This window comes from Erpetoichthys calabaricus, chromosome 3 (assembly GCF_900747795.2).
Source record: "Erpetoichthys calabaricus chromosome 3, fErpCal1.3, whole genome shotgun sequence".
NCBI lineage: Eukaryota > Metazoa > Chordata > Cladistia > Polypteriformes > Polypteridae > Erpetoichthys > Erpetoichthys calabaricus.
This window is the reverse complement of record NC_041396.2, coordinates 57,833,332-57,849,088: the sequence shown is the minus strand read 5'-3', so window position 1 is coordinate 57,849,088 and position 15,757 is coordinate 57,833,332. Positions and strand designations below refer to the sequence as shown.

Below are 15,757 nucleotides of genomic sequence, written 5' to 3'. Positions count from 1 at the left end.
GATTCTTTAAGGCAAATTTAATTAGACCGCCATCTGCTGGCCTTTCCTTTAATTGAAACCACTGATAAAATCTAAACCAATTTTAATAACCTCACACAAATAAATTGTAATTCATTACTTGTGCATGTAAAAGGGACCAATGAATCCTGTCTAGTCTTGTAAAATTTAAACAATCTAAAATATAAATCAACAGTTATTTATTAATAACATTAAATTTGCCAAAATCCTTGAATGACATCTTAATCAACTAATCTTTAATCTTTATATGCTAGATGATAATTCTCATGTGACATCTAGAATTAGTTCACAGGAACAAAAAAATTGCCTACCTCTGTGCAGGATGATACAAAACATTTGTAATTCCATGAGAATAATGGGAATTGAAGTTGAAACTATGATTTTCCTGGTAGCTTTGATTTGTACCAACACTAGAAAAAAAGAAAAAAACAGTAAAACTTTATAGAATGACTTCATACTTTGACTTCTTTGAGAAGTTTTCATACAAGATATACAAAATTATGAAAAAAACATGGTCTATTTAATGTAATGAGTGCAAAGAAAATTGTGTAAATCGGTAAAACTATAAAGGTGATTTTCCTTATACAAGTTTTATAAAAGGGAAATTTCAAATTATTATTCATAGTCATGTCCATTTCCACTGTCTTTGTCATGCTTTACATTCCTTCCATATGCAGCATGTATACTACCACTCTCATAAGCTGCTACCTGGTGTAGGACCAGCTGTTTTTGGTAGGCATTCAATGGCACAAATTCCAGTTAGATAGAGCCAGCATTAACTGAAAAGGAGTTGTGACCCTCACCTTATTCCCTCTCTTGTGAATTCTATGAAGCACATACAGTCAGGTCCATAAATATTTGGACAGAGACAACTTTTTTCTAATTTTGGTTCTGTACATTACCACAATGAATTTTAAATGAAACAACTCAGATGCAGTTGAAGTGCAAACTTTCAGCTTTAATTCAGTGGGGTGAACAAAACAATTGCATAAAAATGTGAGGCAACTAAAGCATTTTTTTAACGCAATCCCTTCATTTCAGGGGCTCAAAAGTAATTGGACAATTGACTCAAAGGCTATTTCATGGGCAGGTGTGGGCAAGTCCATCGTTATGTCATTATCAATTAAGTAGATAAAAGGCCTGGAGTTGATTTAATGTGTGATGCTTGCATGTGGAAGATTTTGCTGTGAACAGACAACATGCGGTCAAAGGAGCTCTCCATGCAGGTGAAAGAAGCCATCCTTAAGCTGCGAAAACAGAAAAAACCCATCCGAGAAATTGCTACAATATTACGAGTGGCAAAATCTACAGTTTGGTACACCCTGAGAAAGAAAGCAAGCACTGGTGAACTCAGCAACGCAAAAAGACCTGGACGTCCACGGAAGACAACAGTGGTGATGATCGCAGAATCATTTCCATGGTGAAGAGAAGCCCCTTCACAACAGCCAACCAAGTGAACAACACTCTCCAGGGGGTAGGCGTATCGATATCCAAGTCTACCATAAAGAGAAAACTGCATGAAAGTAAATACAGAGGGTGCACTGCAAGGTGCAAGCCACTCATAAGCCTCAAGAATAGAAAGGCTAGATTGGACTTTGCTAAAGAACATCTGAAAAAGCTAGCACAGTTCTGGAAAAAACATTCTTTGGACAGATGAAACCAAGATCAACCTCAACCAGAATGATGGCAAGAAAAAAGTATGGAGAAGGCGTGGAACAGCTCATTATCCAAAGCTTACCACATCATCTGTAAAACATGCTGGAGGCAGTGTGATGGCTTGGGCGTGCATGGCTGCCAGTGGCACTGGGACACTAGTGTTTATTGATGATGCGACAGAGGACAGAAGCAGCCAAATGAATTCTGAGGTGTTCAGAGACATACTGTCTGCTCAAATCCAGCTAAATGCAGTCAAATTGATTGGGCGGCGTTTCATGATACAGATGGACAATGACCCAAAATATGCAGCCAATGCAACCCATTTTAATGGATGTGTTTTTTAATATTTGTTCCTGTGGATTTCTTCATTGTTCCTCTGAATTTCTTCATTTCTTTCCTTAAATGGCACCCAAACAGAAATGAAATGTGAAGTGAGTGAGCCAAGAGAAGACCAACTAAGTCAGGGCCTCAAACTCCAACCAATCTCACTCCAACCAGCTGCTTAATGAGATGCAGAGTCTTGTTGTTAATTAAACCCGTTCTTTAATTCCATGGCTTGTTGCTGCTCTCGTTGTGCAATGGCATACATTTCCGAAATTGTTGATTTTCTCTTTTTCTAAGAGCACTGGTAAAATGTTTTGGGGACCAGAGCAGATCAGCATTCCTGAGACCTTCACCTTTCTCTGTTTTCAGATATTGTATGATCGACAATGTTGGTCATGTTTTGCTGGTCATGTTTTGGTTTATTTTTTATCTCATTATTGTTTGGCTGCTAATTAAGGAAAAAGCAGTTAATTAGGAACAAAACAGTGCACTAATTAAGAAAAGGGTTAAAATGAAAACCTGCAGCTACTGGGGCCCTCCAGGGCAGGAGTTGGGGACCCCTGCTGTAGACTCTACCTGGCCAAGAACCACTTGAGACAAAGAGACAAACATCCAGTCTGAATTGTGCAACCACACACTCTAATGTATCCAAATGCATGCAGTATCATTCATTATGCTGGTTATGTGCTAGTAATGCAACCTGCATGAGGGCATAGAAACCATACTTAATCAGCAACTAACCCTTGCAAAAAAGTTGCATGAAAAAGTGACAATTTTTCCTTATGAAAGTACAAAGGGGAAGATAAAGAGCCGATGTGGGCACTGTGTACCAAATGTTCCTACACAACGGATGTAGACACTCACTGTCTCAGACGGGAAAACAACTTTAACTCCAATCAAGCTAGAATTTTATTACCGTATTTTTTGCACCATAAGACGCACCTGACCATTAGACGCATCTAGGTTTAGAGGAGGAAAACAAGAAAAAAAATATTCTGAACCAAATGGTGTACTAATATGTTTAATAAAATATAGAAGAATAATATTTCAACCATGTAAATTCAACAGCGGTATTAAGAAATATCATCACTGTCATTAACAAATAAGGAGAGACTTTAAGGTTCAAGCACTCTTCTAGTTTTATGGAAACCCCAAGAACTCCTCATCGCTAGTGTCAGAATTTACGAAGCTCAGTTGCTCACAATCACTTTGCAGGAGCATGTACCTATCATCACGCGGCATAACCTGTCCAAAGCCACCAGGGGACAAAGCACGTTTGGACCAATGCTCCCTGAAGTTATATCACCAGTCTAGTCCCATCTATATTTGTAATGCCACAAAGCCCTTCATCTTGTGTTTTGTTGTGGGTTTCCAGTATGAAAAACGAGAATGCGGTGCAAGCACAGCCCTTGATTCAAAAAATTGCTCTGCATACCTGTTTGTCTCGTCTGACAATAGCTGAAAGGCAGCTTCAGGAAAGAACAGCCTGAAGTAGTCCAGCGGCTGGTAATCTGTCGAGTCCAACAGCAAGCCATACAATCTTGTGAAGTCCGGTAGCCAGTTTGGCTCCCACGGATCAATGTCTAGGTATTCCTCCCACACGAACCTTGCCATAGGTGCATCGGCTGCACGAATATGCTCAGCTGGGGCGGCATTGGCTGGTGTCCCGATCAGCTGATGCCAGTTCCTCACTCTCTTGTTCAATCTCCTGATCACTCTCAACAAATGTCCGACTCAGTGATAATGCGCAAAACATCGTCTGCTGAGTATTTTGCTTTCTGCACTCGCTTCCTATCCTCGTGAGACGTCGATGCCATCTTGCCTTTGTTTACATTTCGCAACTCACGCACACGCAAGGAATAGATGCCAAGTCAATGAGTCTAACATTCCTCCAAGCACAGAGGGAATGCCTGTAACGTAACAGTGAGTTTTGTCGCCCTCTACCCCTGGATGTCAACTTTTGTCAGGTAATACACATCACGGTCTGTGACGCAATATTCGCTCCATAAGACGCACAGACATTTCCAACCTTCTTTTGGGGAGAAAAAAGTGCGTCTTATGGTGCGAAAAACATGGTACTTCAATAAAAACAAATGATTCTCCTTTTAAATCAGCACGCTCTTTGCACCACTGCTGATTTGCACAGTAGTGAAGACAGTCATGTCAGGAAAACCTGTGATCACAGCCCTGCTTAGACAAGTGCACATGGTTCTCCTCTGCTTATCGTCGCCAACACAACAAGTTTTTTTGATAACACATACTTCCCAATTTCCAAGCCTATGTGATGTAATTATCTCTTTGTTTGCCACAAATCTGCATAAAATTTGAATTTTTATCCAAATCCATCTGGATGGATTTAGCAGACTGTAAAATAATTGCTAATTCAGCTAATTAATCTGCAAGCTGTAACTTTTTTGTTATCTTTTAATATAAATCATTTTAAGTTGCAAGAGCAGTGAATTGTGTGCTGATCCTTGAGGGTCTCCACTTTTGACATTTCCTAATATAGAAAGAACAATCAACTGTTGTTTTTTTGCATTATAGGTAATTTTACACCCATAAGCACACTGTATTCTGAATCTGTGACCTTAAAAGCTTTATAAAAAAAATCAAAACAATCATATACTCAACAGCTGTAAAACATATTTAATTGCAGTTGTGAGCACTCAGCATTTATATAAAACAAAACCCTCCTTGCTTGTCAATACACTGGATAACAGTGTCTCCATCTTATGTTTTCAGATCCCTTCCATTAGTAATTTAATCGCTTTGCTCGTCAACCTTCGTGCCTGCACTACTCACTAGCCTCTTTCTGTCGGTCGCATATGGGGATGCGGTTATACAATTTAAACAGATTTTTATTTTCATGGGAAATATTACATATGCATAATAGAACTATGTTACATTACAGCAAGTAATTAACCATATTAAAAATGAGTAAAACGTAATAATTTGAAAGTAAATTATGTTTCATATTGCATTAGGGTTAATCGTTGTGTAATACGATTTCTTTCTGTTTGTTTCACTGGAACAGTACATATTTTTTTAGAAACCTCTCAATAAAAAATCTTAGAAATTTTAGATCAACAAAAGCAGTGATTATTTTGCATAATTATATATAACTAGCCAACCCGCAGCATATCATACGCCACATAATCAGGCCGCTTTTTTAATGATTTTTAAGCACAGGGAGAAAATTAACATTTGAAAAATCGGTAATGTAATAAATCACCAAGAAAAGTAACATTTCATGTGCACACCCCCAACTCGTCACCTGAGTCGTTTTTCTCTTTGCACAGTCCACATGCACGTGTGAGTCACGTAGACTTTTCATTGTTGTTTGCGGTTTTGGCTGCTTTTCTATATATAATCCACCAAGTCACCCGACCATGGTAGTACCGAGGGGGGGGAGGGAGGGGGGTGTGTACAAAGTGCAGGGACGTAATCAGTGCAAGCAAATGACCCGCTAGCCATGTTTTTGAAAGTTTGGCCCTGTGCCTTATTAATTGTCATCGCAAAGGCAAATCTAACAGGAAATTGTCTTCGTGTATAAGTAAAAGGCAAATTATCCGCGACAAACAAACTGTTTTACACGCTGCATACCAACCCGCGGCGTAGTATACACCGCATAATCACGCCACTTTTTTAATGTATTTTAAGCAGAGGGAAAAAAATGAACATTTGCAAAATCCGTAACGCAGATTTCAGTAAGTACAATGCACACGCGTTTAATTTGTTGGCTACTTTTTGCCAGCCGTCTTTTCTGGTTTGGGCTGCTTTTACAGTGTTACCGCTTGTACATATTAAATCTTGAAATCCTTCGAGTAACTAATTAACTAACTAACAAAGCTTGTGTGAAAGAAATGCACCCGTTCTTTCATCATTTTGTTGCAGCCTATCAAAGACTTGCTGATCATGTTTTCTAGACTCAATATACATTGGCTTTTCACTCAGCGCGAGGGCGCGCATTCATCTCGGATTATTACATCCAGCTAGTCTGCTAGACTAATCTGCTACACGGCTGCATTTCAAAAACCGACTTATCCCGGATGAGTTTCACCGGCATTAATGATTAGGAATCTGGTTGGAACAAAACCCTGCATCCACAGGGGTTCACCAGGACCGAGTTTGGGAAACACTGCTGAACACAGACGAAACCGACTCAGGTGAGGAGTGGGGGCGGGCAAAGTAGTTGCAGCTATTGATTATTCAGTGTTGTTTGCCTGGGTGTCTGATCTGCGTTGACTGACATGGCTATTTTCTGCGTATCCTATGGTTGTCTTCCGGCAGCGTGAATGCCTCGAGAGACAGGGCGTCCTTGTGTGGTGAGTTGTTGCAGTTTGTGACCACCTCGCCGACGTTATCCCAATGTTGGCAAACAAAAGCCAACAGCCATGTTGTGAAGTTTGAGAGCAACAGTTTCGTCAATGACATTTTTCCAAAAAAAACCCAACTGATAGAAACAAATAGTTACCTGATGCAGGAATTTCTATAACATTGAAAGAAGTGTTGTTTCCATGAAATACATTTGAAGCCGTAGCCATGGAGGGCAAAAGAACAGTCAACGTGGCTCACAGCTGGATTTGGACAGCAGCACAGACCAAAGTGAGTATGTGTTTGATGAGCTGTTCGAGTTGGCGGAGGGGTAGAGTTTCTGGGCGGGGCTTCGTTGTTCGTTTCCCATGGTTTTCGATGTTGGACGTGGTCGGGTGTCGTAACCGAAACGAATAATGAAAAGTCAACGTGGCTCAGAGGTGCATGTGGACTCCTAGCACAGACGAAAGGGACTAAGTGGGTGGTCGGTGAGTTTTTGCATCCGGTCACATGAGCAGGCAGTGTGAATGCCTAGAGAGCGAGGGTAGACGCGGGCTGGGGAAAACGGAGTGTTGGTGGGCGGGGAAACGTCTTCCGTGTTCCTGCAGGACCATCTAAGAAGACGAATGTTTGTCGCGGATGCGGTGGACACCGGTCGGGGAATAAGGTATCCTTCAATAAGGGCGCGCACAAAAAGGCAAGCTTCAAAAGGGCGACCTCAATTGGGCTCGGCGAATAAAGGCACGCGTAAATAAAGGCGAGCTTCAAAAGGGCGACCTCAATTGAGCGAATGTTTTAATATTCTTGCTTTCGCCTTTTTATACGTTCAATCACTGCCTTTATCTAATAAATTTTCTGTAATAATTTTGTTGCGTTTGCCTTTATTCGCCGCGTCCAATTGGGCGTCCTTTTTGTGCACGCCCTTATTGAATAGAACCAGGGAATAAGGAGTGTTGGTGGGCGGGGAAACGTTTTCCGTGTTCCTGCAGGACCATCTAAGAAGACGCATGTTTGTTGCGGATGCGAATTGCTGTATGTAGCGTGTAAAACAGTTTGCTATGGTGCAAGCGGTCGTGCGTCGTAACCGAAAAGTCAACGTGGCTCAGAGGTGCATGTGTACTGTAGGACAGATGAACATAAATGACGCCGTTTTTTCCGAGTCGTCGCGTCTGAGTTGGTGGGCATGGCTCTGCGAGTTGTCGTCGTATCCAATGGTCTTAGAGTTGGTGGGCGTGGCTCCTTCTTGCGTGCGCCATGGGCGTCTCACTTGTCGGCGGCTTAGTGAATCCACGCCCCTTCCGGCGTGCTTTCCATGGGTGGCTACTTGTCGGCGGCTTAGTGAATTATATATATAGATTGACAATTACTTTAATACATTAATCTACTGAGACTAATTCCCACAGATGTATAAATTTTACATGTGATTTACTTTATGTATTATAACTAACTTGTAATTTACTGTTATGTACTATCAGTTTATTTTTTTAACTTTGACCCCAGTGTTCACTTGTATATACTTCATTATAGGTCTGAATCATTTAGTATGGCACATTGCTAACATGATGCTTTCCAATTAGCTCCTGTCTGCATTGTAAAATGTCATGTCATGGTGCTACACAGAATAAAATTTGAATGAACTTTTATAAAAAATGCCTAATGTATGGCCGTAATTGTGCTAACCTACACCAATGCTAGGTCAATAAGTGCATGTTTGTTGAGGTTAAATGATGTCATGGAAGATCACCAGATATTAAAAACAGTTCTACAGGCCAGGTGTAATTGGAGATATGATGCACAAAAACTGTTATTTGAATGTTTAACAAGTGCTCTAATAAAAAGTGTCAGTATCATACAAGTTTCATAAGTGAAAATCTCAAACCCACTATGAATAAATTATTTAAAGTTGTTAAATAAAACAGTGCTTGAATAGAATTTCATTCCCTTGATAAGCAGTAATCCGTTAATTAAGGATTTTGATAAATTCATTAATGAATAATTTGCTAGTATTTCACATACTTACAAAGATCATAGTCAAAAACATTTTTGTACAGCAAAAAAAGTGGAGAAGTATTTAGAGTTTAACTTGTATACTATATTACAAGTTTATTAAAGCTAATACTTATATTACATTTTGGAATTTCATTAGAGTTATGCTATGAACACAAGGCTTTTACGTTAAACTTTGCTTTTAGATAAAAGCAAAATTTCATTGGCAATCATGAGTAAACCTGAAACCCTTATCCCTAAATATGACTGTGTTATGTTATTCATATTTATAAAAATTGCAGGTTTCTGAAAACCTTAATACTTCTAAAGAAACGTACAACAGAATAACACTTATTTTACACTGATAAACATGATCAATTTATGAAAGTTAAAGTTTTATTTACATGCAAAAAAAAAAAATCTGCAAACATACAATAATATACACAAAAAATGGTCATATACGGTAATGGGAGTTTGATAAACAAATGACTATCACTTAACACTAGAATTCCTGAAGCTTATGAAAAAACTCGTAATCCCACCCTCCTTTAAATCCCTTTGCACCGCTCCATCAGCATCTTTTGTTTTGCAAACGCGTCGATCAGCACAAGAAGCAAGCAGCCTGCTGTCCCATCCCCCTCCTTGATGGAGCTCAGCTCGGGCAAAAAGTTGTTTAGGGTAAATAATACTGTGCATCGTTATTTGGAATACATCCATTTCATATGTGTTCCGTGTCTACAAAGATCTGGATAAGTGTAGGATGAAAGGAAATGCGAGAAATGCTGAACACATAACTAAAGCAGAAACTTTTCCATGTTACACTAATAATGACGTGAAGTGTATAATGTGTGAAGACGTAAGTCCAAATATCAAATAAACACATGTGCTTTTATTCAAGAATGTAACCAAAGAAAAAAAAGTATTTGATTTACATGTGGCTGTCAATAAGTTAAAAACTCAAGCTCAAATGTCTATCGACAGGGAGCTTACATGTATTCTTGAATGGTGCAGAGGTAAGAACTGCTGCCTTATAATCTGAAGGTCCCGGGTTCAAGAGCAGGCGCTCCACATTTTGAGTAGTGAGCTGCTATTGTTATTTCTACAATATAATAAAACATACATTTGATTTGAGTCTGTAACACCCGGTGTACATTTTGGATACTTGTAAAAGTTAGCGCTTGTTTTTGTTTTTGTTCTTTTTAATTCTCTCAGTGACGTTCACGTGGTACAACGAACTTGCCTCTCCTTCTCTGAGTTGATGGCATTTATCTCCATTCTTTTGTGCTGATTGACGCATTTACAAAACAAAAGACGCTGATGGAGAGGTGCAAAGGGAATTTTTTCGTAGGCTTCAGGAATTCAAGTGTTAAGATACAAAAAAGTGAATTGTTTTTCTTAAATTATTTATACATTTAAATATTGAATTATTTTTATTTAAATAATATTTTTATTCTTAGTTACCTGACGAGGTAGCTCTTCAGTTGACCCCGATAATTTATAACAAGTAGTTCAGCAGACCATTGCACACTACCAGTGTATTGCAGGAATATGAGGCCAGCAATGGAGTAGCTTAAATCACCTGGAAAGCTAGTAGCCTACAAGAAAACATATACAATGTGATGTGATACACTGACAAAACACAACAGTGTTAAAAAGAAATATGAATCCTTACATATGCATATTCAAAAGACAGCTCAGTAATTTTTAAAGCCCAAAAACACAAATCCCTTTTATAGTATTGTTATATTGTTTTTAAATTTAGCAATATGATTAAATAAAATCTTATTGTAAATTCCCATCTTCTATCTTCACTTAACATGCACTTTGCTCTAGTTAAAATAAATTAAATTTAAAAGAAATAACCGCAAATATTAAAAACCTCACATTTTTAATATTTCCTCTATGTCATATGCTATGCATAATATAATTAATTAAGGATTTTGTTACAATACTAGACCTCAAAATTTTATTTTTTTAAAGTTTAAATCAATTTACATATGGAGTACACCAATCAGTGATATAAAATATGAGTACCCTTAAAAATACTAAATGTCATGCTGATTATTTTGCAGAAACAAACAAACTGGTAAGACAAAACAGTACCTTATGTTATCTTTATTTAGTAACAATAAATTCATTGAGAAGTTGCAGAGAGTGGCTAGGAGGGTGCCAGAAATTCTGGTATCAGGGTACAGCTTTACAGAATGTACGGATGTATGCTAAATGTTTGGGGAGAAGAGGATATCTGCGGGTTTCCTCAGACTAGTGAGGGTTAACTCAGGAGGAGAATAATAACAAGTACTAAACTAGATGAAACTGTTTTGGTGGGCAAGTGTTTAAAAGTGCAGCCTAGTTTTGCTTCCTTTCTGTTTTATTTTTTCTGTGCTATTCCTGTGTTTACCCATGCCTGTTATTTTGAGATCCTGGCCTACTTGTTTTCATTCTTATTTTTGGGGCCAGCTCAGGAGGCCCCACCCTCCACACTTTCTTCTGCACACTAATAAACTTATATTCAAATGTTTTCTTTCTCTTTATGTGTACTACCTTACATTTACTTGCATTAAATTTCACCTGTCAAAAATATGCTCTGCATGCTGTCCAAGTCCCTCTATAATGATCAACAGATTGTAGATTATCTGCCAATCCACCCAGTCTGAGAATCACTTGCATACTTAACCATTGTGCTGTTTATATTCCCATCCAGAGCATTTACACATATTCCATATAGCAGTGGCCCCAGCACTGACCCCTGTAGGACATCAATCTTTAACATCACCCGATTCTGAGAAGGTTACTTACACCTTAACCATCTGTTTCCTGTAGTTTAGCCAATTCTGCATCCACCAATACCTTATACATCACAAAGTCCATTCCTTGCATGTGAACAAAGTAAAATCACCCATCTCTCTTAAATGTAATTATTTATGGTTTTAACATTCAAAACGTAATAATCTATTTTCCTAGAGAAGTCTTTACCAATCACTATTTACTAAATTGGATCTGCTCCCCCCTTGCCATTAAATGCACACTTAGGAACAATTATTTAAATAATAGCTCTATTTCAAGGTTTATTGACATTCGCAGAACCTCAAACCTAAGGTTGAATATTAATAATATAGATCAGCGAACAGATGAATAAAATCTGTATATGAAACAAGCTTGCAGCACAAAGCACCTCCTCAAAAAACAAAGCTAATTAAATTGAAAAAGGATTTGTCATGGTTTAATGATGCCACACTCTCTTAAATTAGAATACCAAAATTATAAGCATAGATGGAGAACAGAAAAGTAATACATTTACCCAGCTGCATAGACTGAACATATTAAACACTATGAAAATTCTTTTCAAAGCATGCCCTAATTAATTACAATTCCAAATTAACAGATAAAAAGTGTTAACATCTTTGAAGTTTTATTTAGAACAATAGCTAACTTGACAGATAAGAAAGGCAAACTGTCAGACATAAGTACAGTTAATATTGATGGAAATTGACTCGATGAAACTTGCCACTCTTTGTGTATACCATCTTAAAAATTTATATAAATGACAGGGACTGGTCTCGACCACGTGTCAGAGACAACTCTTCTCTAGCAGCATTATTAAAACTTCATTATTCTTCAGTTATACTAGATATTTTATACACTGATGTTACTGGTGAGATTAATTATACCACCAATCACATTATGCTCACAAAAACACATCTGTACAAGGCCACCAAAGGACAAAAAAAAGATGAGATATTGGTTGCCACAAGCATATGAAAAGAGACAGACATAAATTCTGTTGCATGCCTGATCTGCCTGCTCTACCAGATGTAGAAGGAACCCACACAACACTCTCCATATCCAACAGTGCCTATGCAAGTATTCAGTACCAAGGCCAGCAAGCAAAACGCACAAAAGTTTACAAAGAAAAACCTCACAATTTGGAGACCTTGATAAATAAGCTGGGTATGTGAATCAAAGAATGACAGAAAGTATTAATGACACTAAACAAGAAATAAAGGCTGAAGTGAAATGTTTAAATGGACACTATGAGCAGAAGTGAGGAGTAAAACTGAGAGAAAAATGTATGATCAGTACCCAGCTCAAGGACATTTTAACATACTGCCGGGTTTTTAATAGAACAATAGAACTGTTTAATTGGACAAATTTTGTAGTGGGCAACAGGAATTTTAAAAGGCTTTTCCTTTTGGGGACAGGCAGGAGAACTGTCAAAGTCTCTAGCAGGATATCTGAACAGAATTCAGCCCTTTAACTTTATGTTATTCAGACACAACCAAACTCAAGTCAAAACAAGCAGTATTTTAAAGCAAGAAATCTTTCCCTAATTTTTTTTTTTGCTAGAGACCTGAGTCTGTCACAAAGGTCATTCCTTTGTTCAGCCCAAACTTGCAATGCCCAATGCAGTGAGATCATACCAAATTCAGCAACACACAGCACTGCCAAAAATATGTCCCTTCTGCAGTCACAGGTTTATTCACATTACAGTCCTGACATCCACACTGAACCCATAGGAACTCTGAAGCTGATCTTAGCTTCATTTGGAGAGGCAAGATGTTGGGAAAGAGGGAAGGGTAAAAGAAACAGAAAATCATGTTCATTTTGTTCTATGTCCATTCTATAATTTTCTGACTACAGGTGGCTGTGAAAAAAATGTCAAACTTTAATTGAAAGTAAAAGCTGTTATTTTTCTTTTCCTTGAAAATTAACTTTACAACACATAAGTTATGTAATATTGATCATTCGGTAAATAAAGTCTAAGTTGTGAATTGATGAGAAAGAAATGCATTAATCTCAACTCGTTGAGGTCAGATATATTATTTTTTGAGGAGATCAATTTAAATATTAAAGATCAACCTCAGATGAAAACAGAATGGGTTGACCAGTTTTTCACTCCAACTATGTTAAGAGGACCATTGGACTGGGAACCTTGATTCACAAAGCAATCCCCTTTATGGCTATTGACATAACATTGGATCCTGAACAACACTCTATTACAGTGGTGAAGGAAACAAAACAAAATTAAGCAGCTAATTCTAACTAATACACCTGTACCAAATTTGGGTAATAAAAATTGTTGCTAAAGAGCTTCTATTAATTCCCAACTTTCCCGGCAGGAAATTTAAATTGTGTAACAAACACCCGGATCAACATAGGTCACCGATATCTGAAAATATAATACCTAAAACTACAGCAATATTTCAATATTTTATCAAGGATCTCAACCAAGTAAGCATTTTACTGTACCCAGTACACAAGGCAATACTACTACTATCACCATCACCTATCAGACCTGCAGTGATTAGTCACATTTTAGCCCTTACTCATTAGAAAATCACTGGTTTCTTAATAATAACTTATTGTCCTCTCAAATATGCTTGTGTTATTTCTGCACGTGCTCCTGTTATTCTAAACTCAAATCATTTGAGCTGATGAAGGTTCAATTACATTCATTACAATACAATTTGATATCTTCATAGTGATCCACCTATGCCCACAGACATTTGCAAGAACATTCAGAGAAACATACTGTATTTAAGGGGACAGATCATTTCATACTTTAAATATAAACATCACCTAAGTAGAACTAATTTTTGAGACTTCTATGATCAAGAATCGGCAAGAATGACAAACGGTATGAATTACAAAAATCAGACTTGGTATTCTAAAGAAAATTTAATATTTTGGCCACATGAAAAGCATATTTGAGGGGGTAGATCATTTAAAACTTTTCATAATGAAACTTCAAGCTAGACGGACATCAGAACAACTATTATTACTAAGATTTCTAAATACCGGTGGAATAATGAAGAGTTCACTGCCGGTCAAATCAAACACTCTGACTGTTCCAGTACTTTCAGCATATGCCAGAAGAGTGCAATCATGGCTCCATGCCACTTTCCTCCACTGTAAATTGGGATCTTTAGGTACTATGAGTGAGAAAAAATACATATCAGTACAATACAACAAAACTATAGAGAGTTCAATTAAATATGACAAATAATGTTAACCTCAGAGTTAAGCTGTTGTACAACAGAATTTTAAAAGCATCAAACCAAAAATATCTTTGGAAATAACAAGAAATAAAGAAAACTTTAATGGTGATAACCTGTTATATTCACAATGATTCAATAACTGTAAATACGCATCACATAAAACTTACACAAAACCATAACAATCCTTCATTAACTCATTTATTTCAGAAGATACTTATTACAATTTTTTATGAAAATTAAACTTTAAATAAAGGCACATGATTCAGAATCTGTCATAAGTTGAACCATGTGGAACTAAACAGCAGATGAATCTCCCATCAATAATTAACATATTATGTATTACATATAATTAAATAAATATTTTAAGAAAAAACTAACACATAAGAGCTGAAAAAGTCACTGGCATGGAAATTATTTTAGGAAATACTTTTATACCCCAAAATTAGATTTAAAGCAGTTAGGTATTTTGAAACCCCTAACTCACCTCTAAAACTTCAAAAACAGGCTTCATGTTTATATTCCCAGTGTAATGTTAATCAACTACTGTCCTTCAGTTTGTAAGGACTGAAACATTCAATGTGAATGAGAAATATTTCCACTAAATAATTTGTATTTTTCAATAAACTGATTAAATGTGTTAAAATGATAAACAAATTACATTTCAAAATGGATATACAGTGGTGTGAAAAACTATTCGCCCCCTTCCTGATTTCTTATTCTTTTGCATGTTTGTCACACAAAATGTTTCTGATCATCAAACGCATTTAACCATTAGTCAAATATAACACAAGTAAACACAAAATGCAGTTTGTAAATGGTGGTTTTTATTATTTAGGGAGAAAAAAAAATCCAAACCTACATGGCCCTGTGTGAAAAAGTAATTGCCCCCTGAACCTAATAACTGGTTGGGCCACCCTTAGCAGCAATAACTGCAATCAAGCGTTTGCGATAACTTGCAATGAGTCTTTTACAGCGCTCTGGAGGAATTTTGGCCCACTCATCTTTGCAAAATTGTTGTAATTCAGCTTTATTTGAGGGTTTTCTAGCATGAACCCGCCTTTTTAAGGTCATGCCATAGCATCTCAATTGGATTCAGGTCAGGACTTTGACTAGGCCACTCCAAAGTCTTCATTTTGTTTTTCTTCAGCCATTCAGAGGTGGATTTGCTGGTGTGTTTTGGGTCATTGTCCTGTTGCGGCACCCAAGATCGCTTCAGCTTGAGTTGACGAACAGATGGCCGGACATTCTCCTTCAGGATTTTTTGGTAGACAGTAGAATTCATGGTTCCATCTATCACAGCAAGCCTTCCAGGTCCTGAAGCAGCAAAACAACCCCAGACCATCACACTACCACCACCATATTTTACTGTTGGTATGATGTTCTTTTTCTGAAATGCTGTGTTCCTTTTACGCCAGATGTAACGGGACATTTGCCTTCCAAAAAGTTCAACTTTTGACTCA

The 15,757-nt window shown here is 37.4% G+C and overlaps 1 protein-coding gene across 1 annotated transcript in view; it reads right to left on the bottom strand.

The window, feature by feature from the left end:
- nbas (NBAS subunit of NRZ tethering complex) overlaps positions 1-15,757 on the bottom strand; it is a 463,213-nt gene that overhangs the window by 421,231 nt on the left and 26,225 nt on the right. Inside the window, exons 7-9 of the mRNA XM_028796843.2 lie at positions 14,098-14,231; positions 9,760-9,893; positions 330-428 (exon numbers count right to left, since the gene is read on the bottom strand). Coding sequence (XP_028652676.1) covers positions 330-428; positions 9,760-9,893; positions 14,098-14,231 — 367 coding nt within the window. The remainder of the gene's footprint in view (positions 1-329; positions 429-9,759; positions 9,894-14,097; positions 14,232-15,757) is intronic.